The 19,935-nt window shown below is 36.6% G+C and overlaps 1 protein-coding gene across 5 annotated transcripts in view; it reads right to left on the bottom strand.

Annotated features, from left to right (window-relative positions):
• Nucleotides 1–19,935, bottom strand: part of MYO16 (myosin XVI) — a 357,892-nt gene that overhangs the window by 224,001 nt on the left and 113,956 nt on the right. For all 5 annotated transcript variants that reach the window (XM_036381446.2, XM_036381432.2, XM_036381447.2 and 2 more), the window contains exons 3-4: nucleotides 16,585–16,655; nucleotides 13,405–13,548 (exon numbers count right to left, since the gene is read on the bottom strand). In XM_036381446.2, coding sequence (XP_036237339.1) covers nucleotides 13,405–13,548; nucleotides 16,585–16,655 — 215 coding nt within the window. The remainder of the gene's footprint in view (nucleotides 1–13,404; nucleotides 13,549–16,584; nucleotides 16,656–19,935) is intronic.

The following is a 19,935-nucleotide window of genomic DNA, read 5'->3' as shown; positions in this document are numbered from 1 at the left end:
TCAATATTTCAATATTTTATCTCCCAAAAATTTTCCTTCTATTGAAAAAAAGAGCAGTTACATTAAAAAACGGCTAATGAAGAATTATATATCTATGATTTTCATCTCTAAAGCCAAGTATGACAAAAAAGAAAACAATAATGGTGTTTCTTTCTTACTTTCCTACTTTATGAATGCACCTTTTGGTTCAAAATACATGTTGCACATTTTCAGTAAGGGCTTCTCAGATAAGAGACAAAAAGATGAGGCATTAGGGTATCAGAAGGTCTCTAAGAGCATGAAGACACTCCTTTTAGCTTAGTATGGAAAAAAAAAGATTTATTATTTTGAAAAATTACATGAATTGGATGTACCTGTTTGAATGTCACAAAAATAAGTTGATGTACTTTTAACTCTTTTAAAACCATTTTATCTGAAAGTGTGAAAAAAAGAAAAAATTCAGAATGTATTTTCTGACTGAAATTTTGTATTTTTATTGAAAAAGAATTGAAGAAATTATAGAAAACTCAACTTGCATGTTATATATCACCAAAAAAAAGTTCTTTTTGCCTAGAATAGCATTCTCATTCTGTTCTATTTTTAAGACACTGCATCAAAAATCCAAAAGATCAGAATGAGGTCAAAAAAAGGATAGTTGAAGTACAGAAGGAGGGTATTTGACTTGATATTGCCAGCACTCAAATTATTTGGCAAGAAAAGGGAATTAGAAAGGAAACTTCAAAGAGCATTGATGACTAAAGACTAAAATTTCCCCATCTGTTTCTGCACATGGGACTTGCAAACTTCTCATCAGTAGCAGAGCTTATGGAAAAAAAAGAAATTATTCGAGCACTGAATGTCTCTGATAACAGTATAGAACCACACTTTCTTCTAATTTTACTTTAATTGTAATCATTAAAAATTATGACAGGCACACAGAAAATTGATCAGTCCCTGTCTTACATAATACTCCAACAAAAGGTCACTTTTTGAAATTATTGCTTTTTATTTTTAGAACAAATAGAAAGAAAATCTCCTTCACACAGCAGGGAGTGAGCCTTTGGAATTGTCTGTCAAAAAGTCTTTTAATGTGACACCACAGTTAAAGTTAACACTTACTTTATAGCCATTAAGCAAGCTTTAAATTACATAAGGTCAAACAAAGCTCGTGCTTTAGGAATTAAAATGATCATTCCCTGGGGTTAGCAAGAGCAGTCACTTGTGTACAAAATTGGACAGTTAGCAAGGCACAGCTTTATTGTAGGCAAAATGGAGATAAGAAGCATCCTCTGATGATCCACTACTGTACTGATAAGTACAAATAAAATATATATCAAACTTAAAGTTTTCCTTACAAAGTTCTATGTGTTTGTATGTATATACATATATATATGCATGCATATTTATGGGAAAGTACTCAAACACACACACACACACATATATATATACACACACATACATATTTATACACATACACTCTCCAAACAAAACTGCAGGTGAAGGTTCTGCCTGGTAGCTTCACTTGAAAGATTTTCCACCCCTGGCACACCACAGAAGAGGGTAGAACAAAAAAAAAAACCACAACCACATGGCTGCAAAGAAAGGAAGTTGATTTTGATGGCTCAGTACAGATTGAAAGTTGTTTTTTGAAGAGCTTGTAGTTGACATGTTCAGTGTAAATAACATAAATGTAGAAAATCTAACTAGGGGCAAAACTCAAGGCCCTGTTTAACCTGATGGCCTTCTCCTCAATCCTCACAATTTTGGGGAATTTTTCCCTTCCTGTCTATGCACACTGTCATATCCATGTCTACATATTTTTGTTATTTGGGAAATACAGATGCTGAATGCTTTGATTTTTGTTCTCCAGTCCATTTTGAGGTTACATACACACACACATGTGCGTGCGTGTATGTTTGTGCCTGTGTGTGTGTGTAAATTAAATACACTTGAAATGGCACACATGAATAAATAGCACTACTTCAGGTATGACATCAGATCTTACCATTTTATTAATGCATAGGAAAAAAGTCAGAGCCCATGCTACTGTATATGCACACACAGTAAAAAGAAAGAAAATCTGTATTACATGTCTATGGTCTAAAAAGCAGGAGATTAAACAGCATTCAATAAACAATAGCAGTGTACAGCATATAGTTTCTGCAAAGATAAATGTATCATGCAAGGAAGTAAGAGTACAAAACTGCTATTTTAACTCAGTTAATTTACATTTTTGTTATGAGACAGATTAATTGTGTTGATTGATAACATCAACATGTTCCCAAGTGTACAGGGAAGGGACTGTACAGTAGCTTAATCTGCACTCAGGGTGATGCTGTCTTGCTGGTTAGTAATTAAATCTAGATCTTCTAGAAACAAATCATCGTGTTAAATACCAAACCTATTTAGGGAGTTTAGTATGCCAGTAACCTTAACACAAACCTGGCTTCTCAGAACATCAGCATATAATTAGAGAACTCACCAGAAGAGCAGAAAACTATTATTTTCCTGTGCTTGGGTAATGAATAAAGTGCAGTAGACAAGAAAATCTTCCAGTCATAGTCAATAGTAACTTGCTGTGTGAGACTGCAGCAAGTTAGTCCCTAATATAGCTGTGGGGGAAATATATGCTCCATGCCAAACTTTGAAATTGATTATATGAAAAGAAAAACATATAAATCCTAGCAGTAGAAGTATAACCACAGCTAACATTTATATATTAACCAAACATAAGACTCCAGCACTATTTGCAATAATTGGTCTCTGTGGATTAATACATATATAGGAAAAGTGATGAAACTTTACACAAAATTGAAATAAATACTTCAAAGACATAATGCTGTGCCATCTAAGGATTTGTCTATGTGTTTTATCAGACAAATTTTTTTTCCTCATGTCCATAAAGTGTAATCTTAGCAGTCAATGTTGAAGTAATAGGCACTAATCTATCAACTGCCTATCACCTTGCAAAGAAACAATTGTCCATAATCAATCCCTTACCATTCTCTGGTCTTCATTCCAGAAAATAAATTATTCCACCTTCCAGTACTGTCATAATTTTAAGTAATATCCTTCTTCCCAAAAAATGCAAGTTGGTAATCTTGCAGTATTCACTAAGTCAACAAATACTTTCCATTACTTAACATTTGGAAAAATATTTTTAGTCTGTTTTAAAAATTCACAAGATATCACAGTTTCTAATGGGAATAATTTGAAATTTAAGACAAGTCTGATTTCATAAACTTCAACTTCAAATAGCTGAAGATACAGCTGTTATTTTAAAATAATATAAAGGCTAGTTTTCTCCTGTGCTTTCATAAGCCAGCTTTTATACATTTTCCAACATCTCTTTAGCCTTTCATCCTGACAGGTAGCAACCACATCTTGCTCAAACTCATTATCAAACCAGAAAAAATAAAGTACATCCAACTTTCCATTATTTTTCTTTTCATGACTTTAACTCCTACACTTCACTATCCAACCCAGTCTCATTATTTTATATTGTTCTATACTGAACTGAATTACCTCCTTTTTCCACACATAGTCCACACCAATTATTCTAGATTTGAAAAATCAATGCTTTTGCTCCCCCTTTGCTATTCTAACTGAAAAGTCTTCAAACACATGTGCAAACCTGAGTCTTTTAATGACCTTCCTGCCACCTCATTTATTAGCCCCACTAACCCTGCTGCACTGTTACAATTTACCTAAACCATCTGCTTTCAATGTATAAGCCAGTTTTTCCTGCAGCAGTTTTCTTTCCAATGACTTTGCACATCAATCTTTATGGTGGCATATCAAGGTAAGTTGTCCTTGAACTTTTGATAAATTGTATCAGTGCTGCAATTTCCCCTGCTGGCTCACTCACAAATTCAAGAATTCATGGACGTTCATTTGATGGTTCTTTTTTCACAGGTTCATGCTCCCAAGCCCTTCTAAATTATGCATTACAAACTATGCCATAGTGATATTTCATTCCGGTATTTCTGAAATGAAAACACATAAAAAGCCATATACAACTGGGAGGAGGCTGTTGGTTTGAGTGGTTTGGGGATTTTTTTAGCATTCAGGGAGAGCTCTTATCCAAATAAATAACATATTAAATAATATAATAAAATATTTTTTATTTTATTCATGAATGGTACAAACTTTTTAAAATTATTATTATATTTTTAATGAGAAAAATTGGGTTGAATACTTAATTTAAAAAAAAGTTTAAATTATAATGATATGATGATTCAAGGTCTGGTTCTAAGTTCAGATTACTTCAATACTGGATGTCAAAACCAAGTCAAAATCTGTCACAGCTGGAAAACATTGCTCACAAAGGTATATATATATCTAAATTAAAGAAGTGCATTGTTGTCATGATTACCAAATTATACTGACGTTACAATCTCACATCCAAATCAAACACATTCTTTTTATTTTAATTTGGCTAGGAAATTTCCATTCCCTGATGACAGTATTTCCTAACATTTTAAAAATTAATAAAACATCCTTGTTCCCACTGAAAATCCAGAATTTTTTTAAATAGTAAATAATTCTGAGGAACACAATTAATTACTGACCTAAATGGCATTCTCAACTTATTTCCTGAGATTAAACATCTAGCTTTTGTGGCCTTGAGAATTCTTTTCTTGAGAAAGAAAAAGGGCTTTTTTTTTTCCCTTGATTTCATGCTATTTGGCCATTATGTATTTTGCTTTTGAATATGTGGAAACAGTATTAAAAACAAACAAACAGAAGTATTTCAAATGCTTGAAAAATTGGATGTTTGCCCAGTACTTTACTTTTCTTTCTGAACTATGCTCTTCCATGAATTTTTCTCCTGTCTGTTTTTGGGCTATAGAAATTTAGCATAGTCTGACAGGCATCAAAAATCTACCATATAACTTTACTTGCTATTTATTTTTCACAATATTATGTTTTTAATAACCTCTGTATGTTACTTAATTGTCTTAAGAACACAATCAGAATAATTATATCCACACAGCCTTCTGAACAGCTGTCATGTGGAAATATAATACTAGAATGGATCTCCTGAAGCATCACTTTGGTAATGTAGGTAACACATAACCTCATTCACAACTGTAAGATCAATTTTAAAGCCAATTAGGCATCAGGTTTGGGGCTTTTTAATCCCTATTACTCCTGCATAGAATGCTGCTTTCCAACATATGTCTCCTAGCATTAGGAAAGCTTAGTTTCATTCTGTCTTAACTTTATTGTTGGACACCTTTGCAATCATTTGCTTTCATGCTAGCAGTAACTTCAGGTTTTAAAAGCTTTTTCTTACCTCTACCTCTATCCTGATAAATTTACAGAAATTTTTATAACTTCCCTGATTTGATTTATTTAAGTGCAACATATTATTTTTACTCCCTTCTCTTAAGAGAGGCTTTTTACTCCCATGCTTATCCTTGCAGGTTTCCTTGGTACGATTTCCCACTCCTGAATGTGGCTGTAGATAGCTAACTGCAGGCTGTCATTACTTGAACAGTAGCAAAACCACTCTTCCCCTTTCTCTTGGCAACATCTTTATTCTGACAAAACCAATAATCTGTTTTTCCCCACCTGCAGTTACATGTTTGCACCACACAATTGTCTTAAAATTGACAGAAGCTCTGAGGTCTTTTTCCAAATTTCCAGCTGATGGTTCCTGAGCATATCACAGAAATGTCTCTGGCCCATACAAGATCATGACCTTGTATTTGTACACTGAAATTTCAAGCCATTTTTATTACTTAAGTTGTCAAAGATACCCTAGGATTTCTCTGTGACATTATAATCCTCACCCCAATAGAGAAGACATGGCAGCATTGTCTTCAACATATTTCATTATCATATCTCTATTTTTCTTCTCAAGGTTATCACTGAAAACTCTAAATAAAATCATGTCACAGGACCAATCCTAATGAAACCTCAGCAACTCTCAGGCCCATTTCTCTATTAATTGCTAGGCTGTTGTCTTGTTAGCAAGTTCTTCACTACCAAGCAGCTTTTCACTTCTACAATTTAACTAAGAGTTTTCCTCAATTTGCTAGCTACTCCATGAGTAACTCAGAATAATTAAGTCAGTGATTCAAGTAGAGGCCGCTTGGCATGAAGAATGAATTTCACCTTCTACAAATATCCCCCAGTGGTGGAACATCCCCAGACCATCTTCTTCATAGCACAAAACTATTTTTACTGAAGATCAAAGCCAGATGTTGATTTTCATTATTTTGTCATTTCTTGATCCTCTTTCTCTGGGGAGAAAGAGAATATGAGAGAAGCTTATCCAAAATTCCCCATTTTTGTGCATGTTGTCCATCTCTCAGCAAACTTTTCCTGATCTGCTCCAGCCAAAACTAGGGTTGATATTTTTTCCAGCAGGTCTAACTCTCTTTTACCACCAGGAGCTTTTGTTTTCTGGAAATGCTCAAAGAACTCCAGAGTATACAGATCTGCTACTTAATAGCCATAGTCTATGTCCTAAGTCTCATCCCCAACCCCAAATGTTTTCCACCTGGACGGAGGAGGGAGGATGAAAGGGGGAGAGGGATGAAGGGAGGCAGAGATGGAAAGTGTGTCTGTGTGTGAGATTTCTAGACATCAAAGAAGTATTTACAGACTTTTACATCTTACTTTCTGTGTCTACTTCCCATGTGAAAAGGCTTTGATTTCTGCCATGATTTAATGTTCTCTGTACAGTGAACTGCAGATTCTATTTCACTGGTTATTTCTCCTGTCAATTGAAGTTCAATGCTATGTCATTTCACTTTATATTATCCTCATTTCTTCTCTACACTACCTCATTACTTTCGTGATCGTGCTCAAAGTTAAATGCTTTGACCATTTTGCTGTATCCAGGTAAGTTCCTGTTCTTATGTCTCCTGAAACCATCTTGAGTGCTGCATGACTAGCTAGCTTCATCACTTTTTGCCAGTCTTTATGGAGAAGGACTAATATTTCTACAGTTTCCCATGAGCGTTGCCATCTGGTGTTCAGCAACTCATTAAAAGGCATCACCTAGATTAGTTAATTGGTGGTCTTCATCTAGGTTAATTTTATGTTATCTCAGCTAGCAATGATAAAAGGCTATAAGCCAGTAGTACACACTCTCTGGAAGTTCCCTCCTACACTTCTCACACATCCACCAGCCTCTGCAAACTGAGAGAATTCAAATAGATACCCACAGCTTTCACAGAAAAAAATGCTATTTAAATTTCCTTACGACAAATATTGGTAACCACCTCTAGAAAGACAGAAGAATCATTTTTCTTTTGGACTACATGATCATTTATACTGTAAACTGTTAGCCACTGTCTCCTCATGACCTCTAACCACTCTTCATTCTTTCCCCTTCCCTGCTTCCTACCATATTGACTCAAAGGAGGAAGTCATACTGAGCAAGAGTGAGTGGGAGGGCAGAATTGCTTCCTCTGAGGAAGTAATTGTTTCTGGAACTATGAAATAGAAAGACCTTTCTTTAAGTTTTAAAGATAATGGCATTTTGATAATTCATCTCTGCTTGCTAACACAGCCTGATGCAGTTGCAAAGAACAAGGGCAAAATAACTATGTAACTGCTGCCTGATTACATGACTTCAGATATGTACCATTCTCAACTGCATAGGGGAGCAGAAAAGAGAGTTACGGCCCCATAAAGACTTCCTTTCTACTCCCACCAGGAAGTCAGTTCATGTAAATTTTTTCCAGTAAAAATATATCCGGTTTTGGAAAGGAGATTTTACACCAAAATCAAAAGTGGATTACACATACAGTGGATAGCACTATATACCTGACATTGCTCATCTATTGTTGCTGTAAATCTAATAAATGATTTTATGGCAATTCTCTTTTGCACACTGCCAAGCACAGATTTTCCTAAGTTCTTAAATAGGGGAGTGAAAAAATATTCAGCCTCATTTTTTTTTTTTTAATTTGTACTTTTTGCCTTCTATGCCAGATTTGCATTTTGTGCTTCAATTCTAGGTTCCAAAAAGTACACAATGAAACATTTAATTAGTTACCAGACAGAAGGTACACTTACTTTTCCTAGTAAGGTCAGTTAAAAAAAAATGTATTAAGAAGGTTCTGAGGATGTAGTACTGATCTCTTCTTTTCTAGTTAATTAAGTGCCAAGTTTATCACAGTAATGCTTTCAGTTCTATGAAAGAATAAATAATAAATCTCTACTGTGCCGCATACTGTACAAACACCAAAATACCATCTCCACCTTATTAGTTTCATTTGACAAGATCTGCCTTGAAGATGGTGAAACTCTAACATTCATGTTGCCCACTAAAAGGTTCCTCCTGACCATAGTAAAATGAAGTGAAGTACTCTATAAAAACACAATCTCATCAACTTTCTTTTTCTTTGTTGCTCTCAACCTCAGGTCAGTCAACATCAAAATATTTCATGGTTCTTTGGGAATGCAAGGAGGGAAAAAACCACCCCCAAAACCAAAATTAAAGGTACAGTAGAAAAGAAAAAAATCATAGTTATCAACCTGTAATATGTGAGCAAAATTGTACAGCTTCATGATGATTACCTGTGCTGTGCTCTGAAATTAGTGTAATAAACAGCAAGTCATAAAGAAACCTGTGGTTTGCAACACAGCCATAGTTATCTTGAGAAAAAGAACTGAACGTAGGAGCTCAATATGACTGTGAACCAGTGCTGAGCCTCTAAAACACAGAATTCATGATGAAATATAATGCAGTCAGAGTAAACAAAAAAAAAAAGAAAATACAAGTTTCTACAAAGTGGTATTTTTATCTACCTACCCTACTGCCTGAGTAGCCAAGGTTAATATAAAAAACTGCAATAGTATCAATGTTTATTCCACCTTATGTGTGCAGTTTCTGGCTGGGATTGAATAATTTTCCTCCCAGTAGCCAGTGTGTGTTTTGGATTTGTGTTGAAGAGGGTGTTGATAACCCTGGGATGTTTTAACTATTGCTGAGCAGCACCCACACAGATCCAAGGTCATTTCTGTTCCTCACCCCACCACTGCAGGCTGGGGGTGCAAAGGAGCTGGGACAGCTGGCCCCAGCCCTTCAGAGGGATATCCCACACCATATGGCCTCATGATCAGCATAAAAAGCCAGGGAAAGGAGGAGGAAGGAGGAGGATGTTTAGAGTGATGGCATTTGTCTTCTCACTACACTGTTACATGTGGTGGAGCCCAGCTTCCCTGGAGATGGCTGAACACCTGCCTGCTGATAGGACAAGGTGAGTTAATATTTGTTTTGCTTTGCTTATGTGTGCAGCTTTTGCTTTCCTTATTAAACTGTCTCTATCTCAACCCATAAGTTTTCTCACTTTTACCCTTGTGATTCTGACCTGGGGAGAATGAAAAAAACTGTGTGGGGCTGAGCTGTCATGACAAGAAGGTAGTTTGAGCAGTGCACAAGTGAAGGTTACCCTCTCTTATGTATCAATTAAAAGTAATTGAAGATAGAAATTGTCTTTTGTGGAGGAACAATTAGACTGCAAAGGATGGGTACAAGTTTAAACCTGTAGCCATTTAATGGACAGTGAGAGGATTAAACACTTGCTACAGCTAACAAAGCAGGACCAGCATCTAATATGCTGGTGCTTGGGCATTCTGCAACTCTGGTAGCATAGAACAAAGAACATTGGATACTCAGGTACAAATCTTGGCTAGTTTCAATTCAATACAGAACAAGTAGGGAATTAATAAAAATACAATGTTGCAATGCACTCAAATTGATAAAAAGACCACACCCCAACTGGACAGAACTGCTGACAGCTCATCCAGTCCTGAGGCTTCAAAAGGCAGGGAGGCAAGACAAGCAGATCACTCCAATAGATTACATTGCTCTTCACACTCTTAAAAGATTTCCTGTGGGCATAAATGTATATAAGCCTACACATCTTTGTTCTTAAATAAAAGACACCTCAGCATTCTCCCCAACCTGCTACAGGAGCCTCCTTCATCCAAAATCCACAAAGAGCAATTCCCTGTGCCACGGGGAGAGCACACAATGCTGCTGTGGCCGAGCAGTGACTGATGAAGGTGACCTGTCCCCCGTCATTGCCATGTGTGGCAGCAGACCCCCATGGATCACCTCTGATCCCTGCACCTCCTGACGTGCCAGCGATGCCCCGGGCTAAGCTCCTCATTGACCGACTGCTCAGCACACACGGGGTGGCTCTCCTGGCTAATCAGTCCAGTGCCCCCCTCCCTTGCTGACAGCTACAACACTGAGAAGACATAAATTTGTCCCTGGAAAGCTGTGCCATCTAAGGTAAAGTGTTGGGAATTATGGAAAGAAATAGCTTCAAGCATTTCATTCTGCATCCATTTCAAAATCAGTATTTACAATTCCAGTAGCCTTCCAGCAGGACATGACAGAAGATTACCACACTGCAAACAGCTACAGCCCCTCCTAGTTTGCAGTGAATGAGCTTTGATTTTGTCATTGCTATCCACCAGAGCAAAGAAATTGCAAGTCACCACAGTTTATGTGATGAATGACAAGTCACCATCTTGTCTCAGCCAGAGAAAAATGAAGACCACCAAAAGTGGGGTGAAGTCAGAAACTGGGAGTGTCTAAGCAAATCTTCATTTATAGCCTTCTGGGATCTACATATATTTTTTTTTTTCCCCTACTTCCACCTCAAGAAATGTTTTAAGTCCTTAATGAGGAAATCTCCACTGGCTTCTGTGACAGTTTTCCAGAAATCTGAATTGAACAATTAAAGGATCATGCTGTTACATTTTAAGTCACATCTTTAAAAGAGAAAATACGGTGTTGTCTGGGCTATAAATTCAGTCCAGAAGAAATATTTATTTTAAAGTAATTCCTGAGGTTACAAGAAGTGTTATTTTTTTCTTCCAATGAAAAACTGTGGCATAACAGAAGCTGACTGTAGCTCATATTGGCATTATCAAGGTTCATGCTACACATTAGACATGGTCCATGAAACACTAACCTCAAGGCAAAGTAATTTCTAATATGAATTGCTCATGCAAAGGTAATTCAGAATTGTGAAAAATAAGTCTCTCCAACCTCAATTTTCATCTTCACATTGTCAAATATTATCAAAGAGAGCATTAATGTGATGTTTCAAAACCTACAGTTTACTGAAGAATATTTTCCTTCCTCTGCCATCTCTTTAAAAATCTTTAAATCTCGAAAGTTTAAAACCTTTATTTTGAATCTAGAAGGGAGAGTATAAAGATATTATTTATCTAGTCAAGGAAACTCTGCCTTTAGAAGTTCTGACCACCTAAATGTGGGCAGATTTACCGGAAGTTATTGGAAATAATATGGACAATTCAAATTTTATCTGCAAAAATCCACATGTGTGGATTTTTTTTCCTCTGCTTATTGGAATTTTATTTTCTGATAACTTGGTTACCTAATACATTAATTAGAACCTTCAGATGAAGGCAGCTTGTAACAAACAGGGACCAAGTCAAAAACATTCAAATGATAGGCACAAGAAAATTATTTTGGGTATAACACTGTACAGCAATATTTGAAGTTTAATTAGATTGAGCTTCTTGAAAAAATGGTCAAGGAAAATTTTACAAATGCCCTCTATAACCTAAACTGTTCCCATTGATGACAACAGCACTGTCATCGGAATTTCTGAAAATTCCCCCCCATTACAAGAGCTTCCCACAGTACAAGAGTTTTTTATAAATAAACTGCTTTTCTAATTTGTTTATCACTCTAGGAGTACATGCAGAATACAAAGGATACGTAGGCTTCAAAGGTATCTACACTGGACAGGTTGAAGTAATACAAGAGATAAAACATCACCTGGAAATTTTATCCTTTATTTGCCAGGAGTAATGACAATGTTTAAAACCAGATGTATCTGATCTTTTTTTTGTTGCTTTGGTTTGTTTGCTTTTTAGTGTTTTTTTTTTTTTACTGTACAGGTTGCCCAGTGAGTTTGTGGACTTTCCACCCTTGAAGATTTGGTCCTGGGCAAGTTGGTGTTCCTAGCTCTTGTCTAGCAGAGGGAATGGACTAAATAATCTCCCAAAAAAGATTTCATGAAATGTATTATCAATTATACAGTCTAAAAATATATCTCCCTTCCCTTTACACGTAACAATGAAATACAATTATAAGCATGACAAGAAACTCTGGCCTTGCAATGACCTATTTAAAACATAAACATTTTAAAATTATATCAAAAGACTAAAAACTTTAAGTCAGACTGTAACTGTTTCTGCACTGTTTTAAAGTGCAAGATCACATGAACTGAGGGAAAGAGCTGCATTATTACCATTGCATAAAACGAAGCACAAAACAGAACCAGAGAATCATTTAGGGTGAAAAGGACATTTCAGATCATCGAGTCCAACCTTTACCTCAGCACTGCCAAGTCCACCACTAAACCATGTCCATATCTGGCACATCTGCACACCTTTTCAATACTTCCAGGGGTGTTGACTCTGCCACTTCCATAGGCAGCCCATTCCAATGTTGACTACTCTTTCAGCACAGAAAGTTTTTCCAAATATGCAATCTAAACTTCTCCAGGTGCAACTTGAGGCCATTTCTTCTTGTTCTGTTGCTTGCTACCTAGTGGGAGAGCCCAACTCCCACCTTGCTACAACCTTCTTTCACGTTTTCTCTGGGCCTTTTCTTCATCCTATACAACCCCAGCTCTCTCAGCTGCGCCTCATAGGACTTGTGCTCCAGACCCTTCCACAGCTCCATTACTCTTCCCTGGATTCACTCCAGCCCCTCAGCTTCTTCCTTGTAGTGAGGGGCCCAAAACTGAACACGGGATTTGAGGTGTGGCCACACCAATGCCAAGTACAGGAGGACAATCACTGTCCTGGTCCTGCTGGCCACACTACTGCTGATACAGGCCAGGATGCCTTTGGCCTTCTTGGCCACCTGGCACACTACTGCTCTCTAAAAAGGCTGAATGCCATATCTATTACTATATTGTGCAAATTCAGCATTAAAAAGTCAGAGTTGTTTATATAAATATTAAATTTGACTCATTTTGACCATGTCCACAAACACTTTTTATGAATACTGAGCGTAAGTGAGCCAATACTTGCTTTTCAGAGGAAGCTTTTTATAAGATTGTCTGAGAACTAAACCCTTAACAGAAAGTGACAAGGAGAAAAGAAAAGAAATTATCTGAATATCCCATTTGGGACTGAGTGCTTATCAGAGATATAAGCTCTGGACCCCAGGAGAAATAGGAGATACTTGACATTGATGTTTGCAATTTATTCTCACTGAAGTCCTAAAACTGCCTTCTAAAATTCTTGAGCACCAAAGCAATGTCAAGAAAAACCAAATGCTGTACATGTTTTCACTGATATGATTAGTAGCAATATGTTGCATTCATACAGCAGTTTCAGACCTTAGGGTGCTTCATTCTGTCTCCTTTTAAAGCACACAATGCATTGGCTTGCTTTACTTACTAGTAGCAGTAGCAGGACAATATCAGGATTATCACAGGCACAGGCTACATGCATTGATGTCCAAAAATCCTCATCTTGATGATTTACATTCACTCCTCTGTCAATTAGAATTTCTGCAGCAAATGCATTATCATAGCGAGCACACTGGAAGAAAAAAAGAGCAGATTAGGGACAGTGTTTTCCTCGGTGTACAACTAAATTTGTTACATACAATTTAAATTGGGCAGATGATGCATTGTAGTTAAGCTGCTGTGTTTGTAGGGAACAGCTGAGGAATCTATAGAAATAATTGTGTGGAGATTTCCCGTTCCATGTGCATGACTCACAGAATCCCCTATTTCCCTATCAAATCTGCTGAATATACTATAAGGATGAGGCTTTTTTCCCTGTTCTATACTGCCATTCCAAATCAATGCACAGGCATCTCTGCAGGATCATGAGTAGTGGTATCTAAGTATATGTGCGCCCACATATACATATGTCCATGCATACATGAATTTCTGCCTTTTATGCAGTTCAGGGTAATATACACCCCTCTTCATACCTCACTTCTATTTCCAATCCACTAACTATACTGATTCCTGTCTGAGTCTCTTTGCCAGATGAATAGTCTGCACACTGAGAGTGTTATTGTGGGGTGGAGGGATGCAAGGTGTGTATTGTGTGGATGAGGGGATGGTGTGTGTGTACATGCATGTGTGTGCGCATGTTTCTATACCTTGGTCATGGTCACAATTTTCGTAGAGAAGAAGAAAATAGCCCAGAAATTGTGTTGACCTTACTCCTCTGTCACATCAATGACTTTTTATGCATAAGGTTATGGATAATACCTTTAAAGGCAATCAGGGCACCTCAAGATAAGATTCTGACTCTGGCTTCACAACAATCTCAGTAAGTCTTTAGAGAAGGAACCTATCTCTTTCCCCATGGGGGAGAGGTTATGGGAAGACTAATTTTAATCTGGCATGGAAGCCAGGATACAAAAAGAAGTGCAGAATAAGGAAAAGTGTAACTGGATTTTACTGTGAAGTCAAGATATAGCTGAGATCTTCAGCAGAATGCAGCAGCCTCATGTACCACTGCAATCATAAATATAGATAACCCAGAAGATTAATATTAAATTCTATCAGGATAAAAAAACAGTCCCATCCTAAATGATTTCCAAATACACTGACCATTAAATTATAGAACAGAAATTAAATTCTGATGTATTTCTTTTAGCTCATGTAACTTATCCAGCAGCTGTAGTAACAGTTTTGTTGCATTGGTATCATTCATTGTATCAGTATAACTGAAATTGAGCTGTTCTGTGCTGAAATTTAAGAAATCAGAGGTAGGACATTTTATATTACAGATCAGCATAATCTAATACCAACCATATTTTCAAGACATTGTTAAGCAAAAAAAAAAAAACAAAACAAAACCAACCAGTTCTAGAGATGACAGGCATCACTGAGCCATTTTGTGTATTAATAATAGACATAGAGCCTTTGGTGGTTAATTACTAGTTTCAATTCTTGCTGGAAAATAAATTTGGCTTATCTTGTTTCCCTGTATCATGACTCCCCTATCCTGTCTGTACTGCTCCCAAATCAGGGTCAAATCCAAATTTCATTGAATTCAGGTTTGCCTCTATCTCCAGTGAGATGAGCATTTTCCTGTAAATGAATTATGAGTGCTTGCAAGTAACTCTGACTAAACTGAGGCAGTAGGTTACACATGGCTCTCTACTGCAAATTTCTTACTGCACAAAGCTTTCCTTCCTTTGGAAGCATATGTGTGCCTGGGAAGCAGCAGGCACCAGTTGAGAGATAATGATTGTGATAGGGAATTGGGGTGTAATGCAGATCAAGAAACCTAAAATGGCACAGCTCAGCTGCAGATTTTATCTGCAGTTAAAAACTGTGCATCAGCTAAACTAGATAAAACAACTTAAAGTCCCTGAAAATGAATTTTTCTTTCTTTTATTTTAAAATGCCTGATACTTATGTCAAATCATCCACACTCAAGATAAAGATTGTCTCCTAGGGCTTCTGGGATGGGGTAAGATTAGGGATGCCTCTGTTTTGGGAATCCCAGAAATAACATTTCATTTGGACTGCATTTTTAAATAGTTGAGCATTTTTACAACAGACAAATAGTTAGAGAAAGGAGAATTAAAATTTTCTCTCTTCCAAATAAGTACTGCACTTTCCCTTTACTTTGGCCTCTATTTCCTAAAGTCCTTGGTTAAATAGCATGGCCATGGAGGATGGAAAACAAAGATTAATTACATAACAGAAATGCTGTATCTTGCAAGACCATGGCCACAGGTGGGCTGGAGTCCAATAATATTACAGGAGCTCTTTCTCATCAATAAATTACTGTATTTTGTACACATACGATGAGAAATGTAATCCAGCTGTTCTAAAATGAAACACACTCCCAGCAGACTTTTCGTTATTTTGCTCAGTTGCATTTCTTTGAGCCACAGTGTGCAACAAAGTTGGATCCAAATGTCTTAAAATAGTTTCACAGACAGCATGTCTGCAACTGAAGCATCACAGCCCAGGATCATAAGATGTAGGAATTATTTATGAGTTTTTCTACTGGCTTCAGCAATGTCAAAATTCTACTCTTATGGTATTTTATGTCTGCTTGTCATGTCCTTACCTCTTGTTTTTACTTTCATTATTATATACAAATTGTTTTTCTTTTATCTTCTTGTTACTTAATCTGAATTACTATGCAAATAATGATAAACTACATGCAGATAATGTGTTAAATATCCATATGCAGGAAACTGGTGCAAGAAACTATCACAAAAACAACAAAAAAAGCTAAATCATGGGGTATTTTTCCATATAGGACCTGTAAACCTTTGAGCCATATAATTCTGTATTTGGAATCAAGCAGTCTTTCCTTTGCTCTTTCTTGCTGCACAGATAATTTATAAATAAAACACTGCATTCTCCTTTGTTAACTACCATTCTACCACTATGACATGATCCATTCTTTTGTAAGCAATTTGAAAATGACCATTTATTTAAAATGAATAGCTGGATGCAAGCATAGCCATAGTGGAGCTCAGTGCAGATTTAAAAAAACTGCTAATCCTTTCTTTTTTGGATGAAAATCTGCTACTCACTTTCCCACCTTGTTTATCCACAGTCACTAACAATAATCTTCAATCACTCTTACCAGATGGAGCAAGGAGCCTCCAGAGGAAAGAAGCATATGAGGGTCAGCACCATCCTTCAACAGCCGTAGCACTGAAATATCAAAGAAAAGAGGAACAAGAGTTAATATACCTAATATAACAGCAGTACACTTAATTCTGAACTCTTAATAGGCTGATTCTTAATCATCTTCATCAGGGGATTTAATAATATATTCAAATCTCTTATGGAACTGCAAAGCTATCATGTCAGCATTTGCCATCTCACCTGTTTTAATAGCTAAGCCTGTAAAGCAAAATGAACAGTAAATATCAACAGTATCAAGGACTTCTCAAGTGTACAGATGAGCATTCAGTTTTGTACATATGAGAGGGAAGGGCTTGAGGAAAGAGCCATGTCAAGGTCACAATCACCTTAGTTTATTTGGGAGCAAAACTGGTTTTATTTTACTTTTTACAGATCCCATGCGGTGTATATTGGCTATTTCAGTAAATACTTGAAACTAGTATTCATAACTGATAGCACTTGAAATTAATCATCATACCAAAGCTAAATGATCTGCACTCAGTTTAACCTTTCCAGTGCATTGTCAGATCACTGATGCAGCATAATCTTTAAAACAATATTTGGAGCCACACTCTACTGCCAGTTACATGTATCAAACCCCTTTGAAATGAAAACAGGCTTATAGGTGCAGGCAATCCCACAGCCCTTCACACTGGTGCTCGCTCAAGTGTGAAAATTCAGCACTTTTCCCCATGGTCTTTATTGCCTTTATAACCTTTTCAGTCTGAACCAAAGCACTGACTAACTCACAGTGCTCATTCCTTGAACAGACCTGTACAGCAGCAGTGCCTGGCAGTACCTGGGGACTCTACACCAGCATTGCAACCCTGTCTTCATCAAACTGGCATGAAAAACCCTTTTAAAAGGCCTCTCTCCATGAAAATAGCTGCCAATATTATTTCCTGAGTAGGAGCACAGGCGGCTCTGTCTTCATCATCTGAAATCTTGAGCTTAATTCTTAGTTAAGATGGGATGTACTTGTGCAAACAACTGCAAAGAAATTTTAAGTTGTGAGTGGGTTCCACTGAGATGTCTGTCCTACAGGAAGGACAGATTTGTCTCAAGGCTCTTCTGTGAATCTCTCACCAGTCTCATAGCCACCACCTCTTTCCTCTCAATACATTTTCTGTATCTGTTTTCTTTCTCCCAAGGATATATTGAAACTCCATTTTCACTGTACATTTAAAGTGATAATATAATAAAAAATAAAAATAAAAAAAAAACAAACCATTCTTTTCTGCTCTCTCAGATCCACAAATCTCATACTGAAGCACACACTTGTCCTCATCCAGAGAGACCATTAAAAATAGAGGCTCAAAACTAAGAGCCTTTTTTTAAATACCTAAATTTCTGACCAAATATGGAGATACTCTCTCTACTTCAGGTTTAAAATGAGTAAAGACTTATAAATCCTCCTTCCTTAAACAGGCATGCAACTACACCCTCCTCAAGAGTTAATATTTCCAATGTTCTTATGTTATGCCATTTCTTTAGTAGGGCAGAAAATATTATTTCCATATCACAGAATATTTCTTAAGGCTCTAAAAAGAATTTCATTCTTCCGATCCCATCAGGATTTCACCTGAAGAAATTAACACTCCAAAGGGTTCCCTTTCCTCCATCCCCTGTTTTCCAGGGGAAAAATAAGTCACACATCATGTGGTGGCAGAGCAATCACACTGTGGGTTGGTGGCAGAGGTCTTATACTGACTGAGACTGATATGAAACAGCATCCTCAGTTTGTGTTTCTGCAAGATGGGATAAGACAGATAAGACATTAACCAAAGGAGTCTGTTTCATTCACTAAGGGACTTACACACCTTTACCTCTGGCTAAATAACACCAGCAAAATCAAATGTGGAATTTCTTGTTGGATCACTGAGATGAACTCAATCATTTTGAGCCTTGGGATCGCCAAAAGAGGCTTTAGGATCGGTCCTTCTATGCAAAGACAGAGGGTAAAGATTTCTCTCTTTTGGCAGAAGGAGGACACATGGAAAGGTCAGTGGGTTGGGAAACTGAATTTCTAACAGTATTACACAAGAATTTCATCTGGAGCCTAAAATAGTAACCAAGAGACAGAAAGAAACTCTGGCTACTCAGGTATAAAAAATATGGGCAATTTTTTGATATCTTCTTCCCTCCAATGCCTAAAGACTTGGTTCTCGCAGAGAAGCTGTGCAAAGTAATGCCTTTCCAGATCCATTTTGCAACTCCTTGCAGTTGAAAACAAAAGAACATCAGACCATTTCTAGATCCGAGTTTGAAATCCATTAGAATTAATTGGTTTGCCTTGATTATTTTTCTACCAGCAGAAATGTAGGCCAAGATTACACCATAAAGAATTATTATGTTAACTCTGATCTTCGAACAGAATATTAAATAATTGTGACCATAAACAAATTACTGAGTCAAATACAAAAACATTAGAGAATGTGGATAAAAGATCAGTAGCTTTTTTTGGGTTTTTTTTTTGGGTCTGGTGCCTTTTTCCTCATTATTGCTTGATCAGTTCTTCAGGAAATTCCCATCACACAGACTATCAGGGCAAGATATGCAAACTCTCCTTTCAGCTGGGCAAAAGTCTGTGTCCTGAATCAAATTATGTGCTACATGCCTCCGTATTTAAAAATAAGCAAAAAAAAAATTCTTTCCTTGAATTTATCCCCTTTGCAAAACACAATTAAAAAAGAAAATCAAGAAAAGAAGATCACAGAAACAAATCCCCCTTCCTACTAGACAACTCACTTAGATCATTTACTTAAGACTTCACTTGTTCATATTGTCCTTTTGATAGAACTACTACCTAGAAATAGATAGTAAATATATTTGCTACTGCTAGTAGTTTGGGATTTAATGCCCTAATGAGGACAGAAAGTAATATAAAACTTTATTCAAGAAATGCTAAATATCTCTTAATTAATGCAATTTTAAGGAAGCTTCCACAAGACTTTCTTTTAAAACTTGTTTTACTTGCAATCTTTCATGTAAGGAAAGTTTACAGGAAAAATGAGACTAAAAACTGGCTTAAAAGCAGGAAGCTGACATTTACCTGGAAAAAAAAAAATCAACCCCAGAGTAAAAAACTTTCAGCAAACTCTGAAGCCCTTCCTGCGTGTGTATAAACAGGTCCATCCATTCTTTGATATCTTTTAGAATTGACACACAAAATTATTTACAATTTAGAACAGAATTTCATACCCAATTTCACATCTAATAAAGATGTTTTAAAAGCATTGGATGCATTGAAGTCTCATCAGAAAAGAAAGGTAATAATCAATGGAGCTTTTTACATATCCTTGATGTT

The sequence above is a fragment of the Molothrus ater genome, chromosome 2 (assembly GCF_012460135.2).
Source record: "Molothrus ater isolate BHLD 08-10-18 breed brown headed cowbird chromosome 2, BPBGC_Mater_1.1, whole genome shotgun sequence".
NCBI lineage: Eukaryota > Metazoa > Chordata > Aves > Passeriformes > Icteridae > Molothrus > Molothrus ater.
This window is presented reverse-complemented; position numbering and strand designations above follow the sequence as displayed.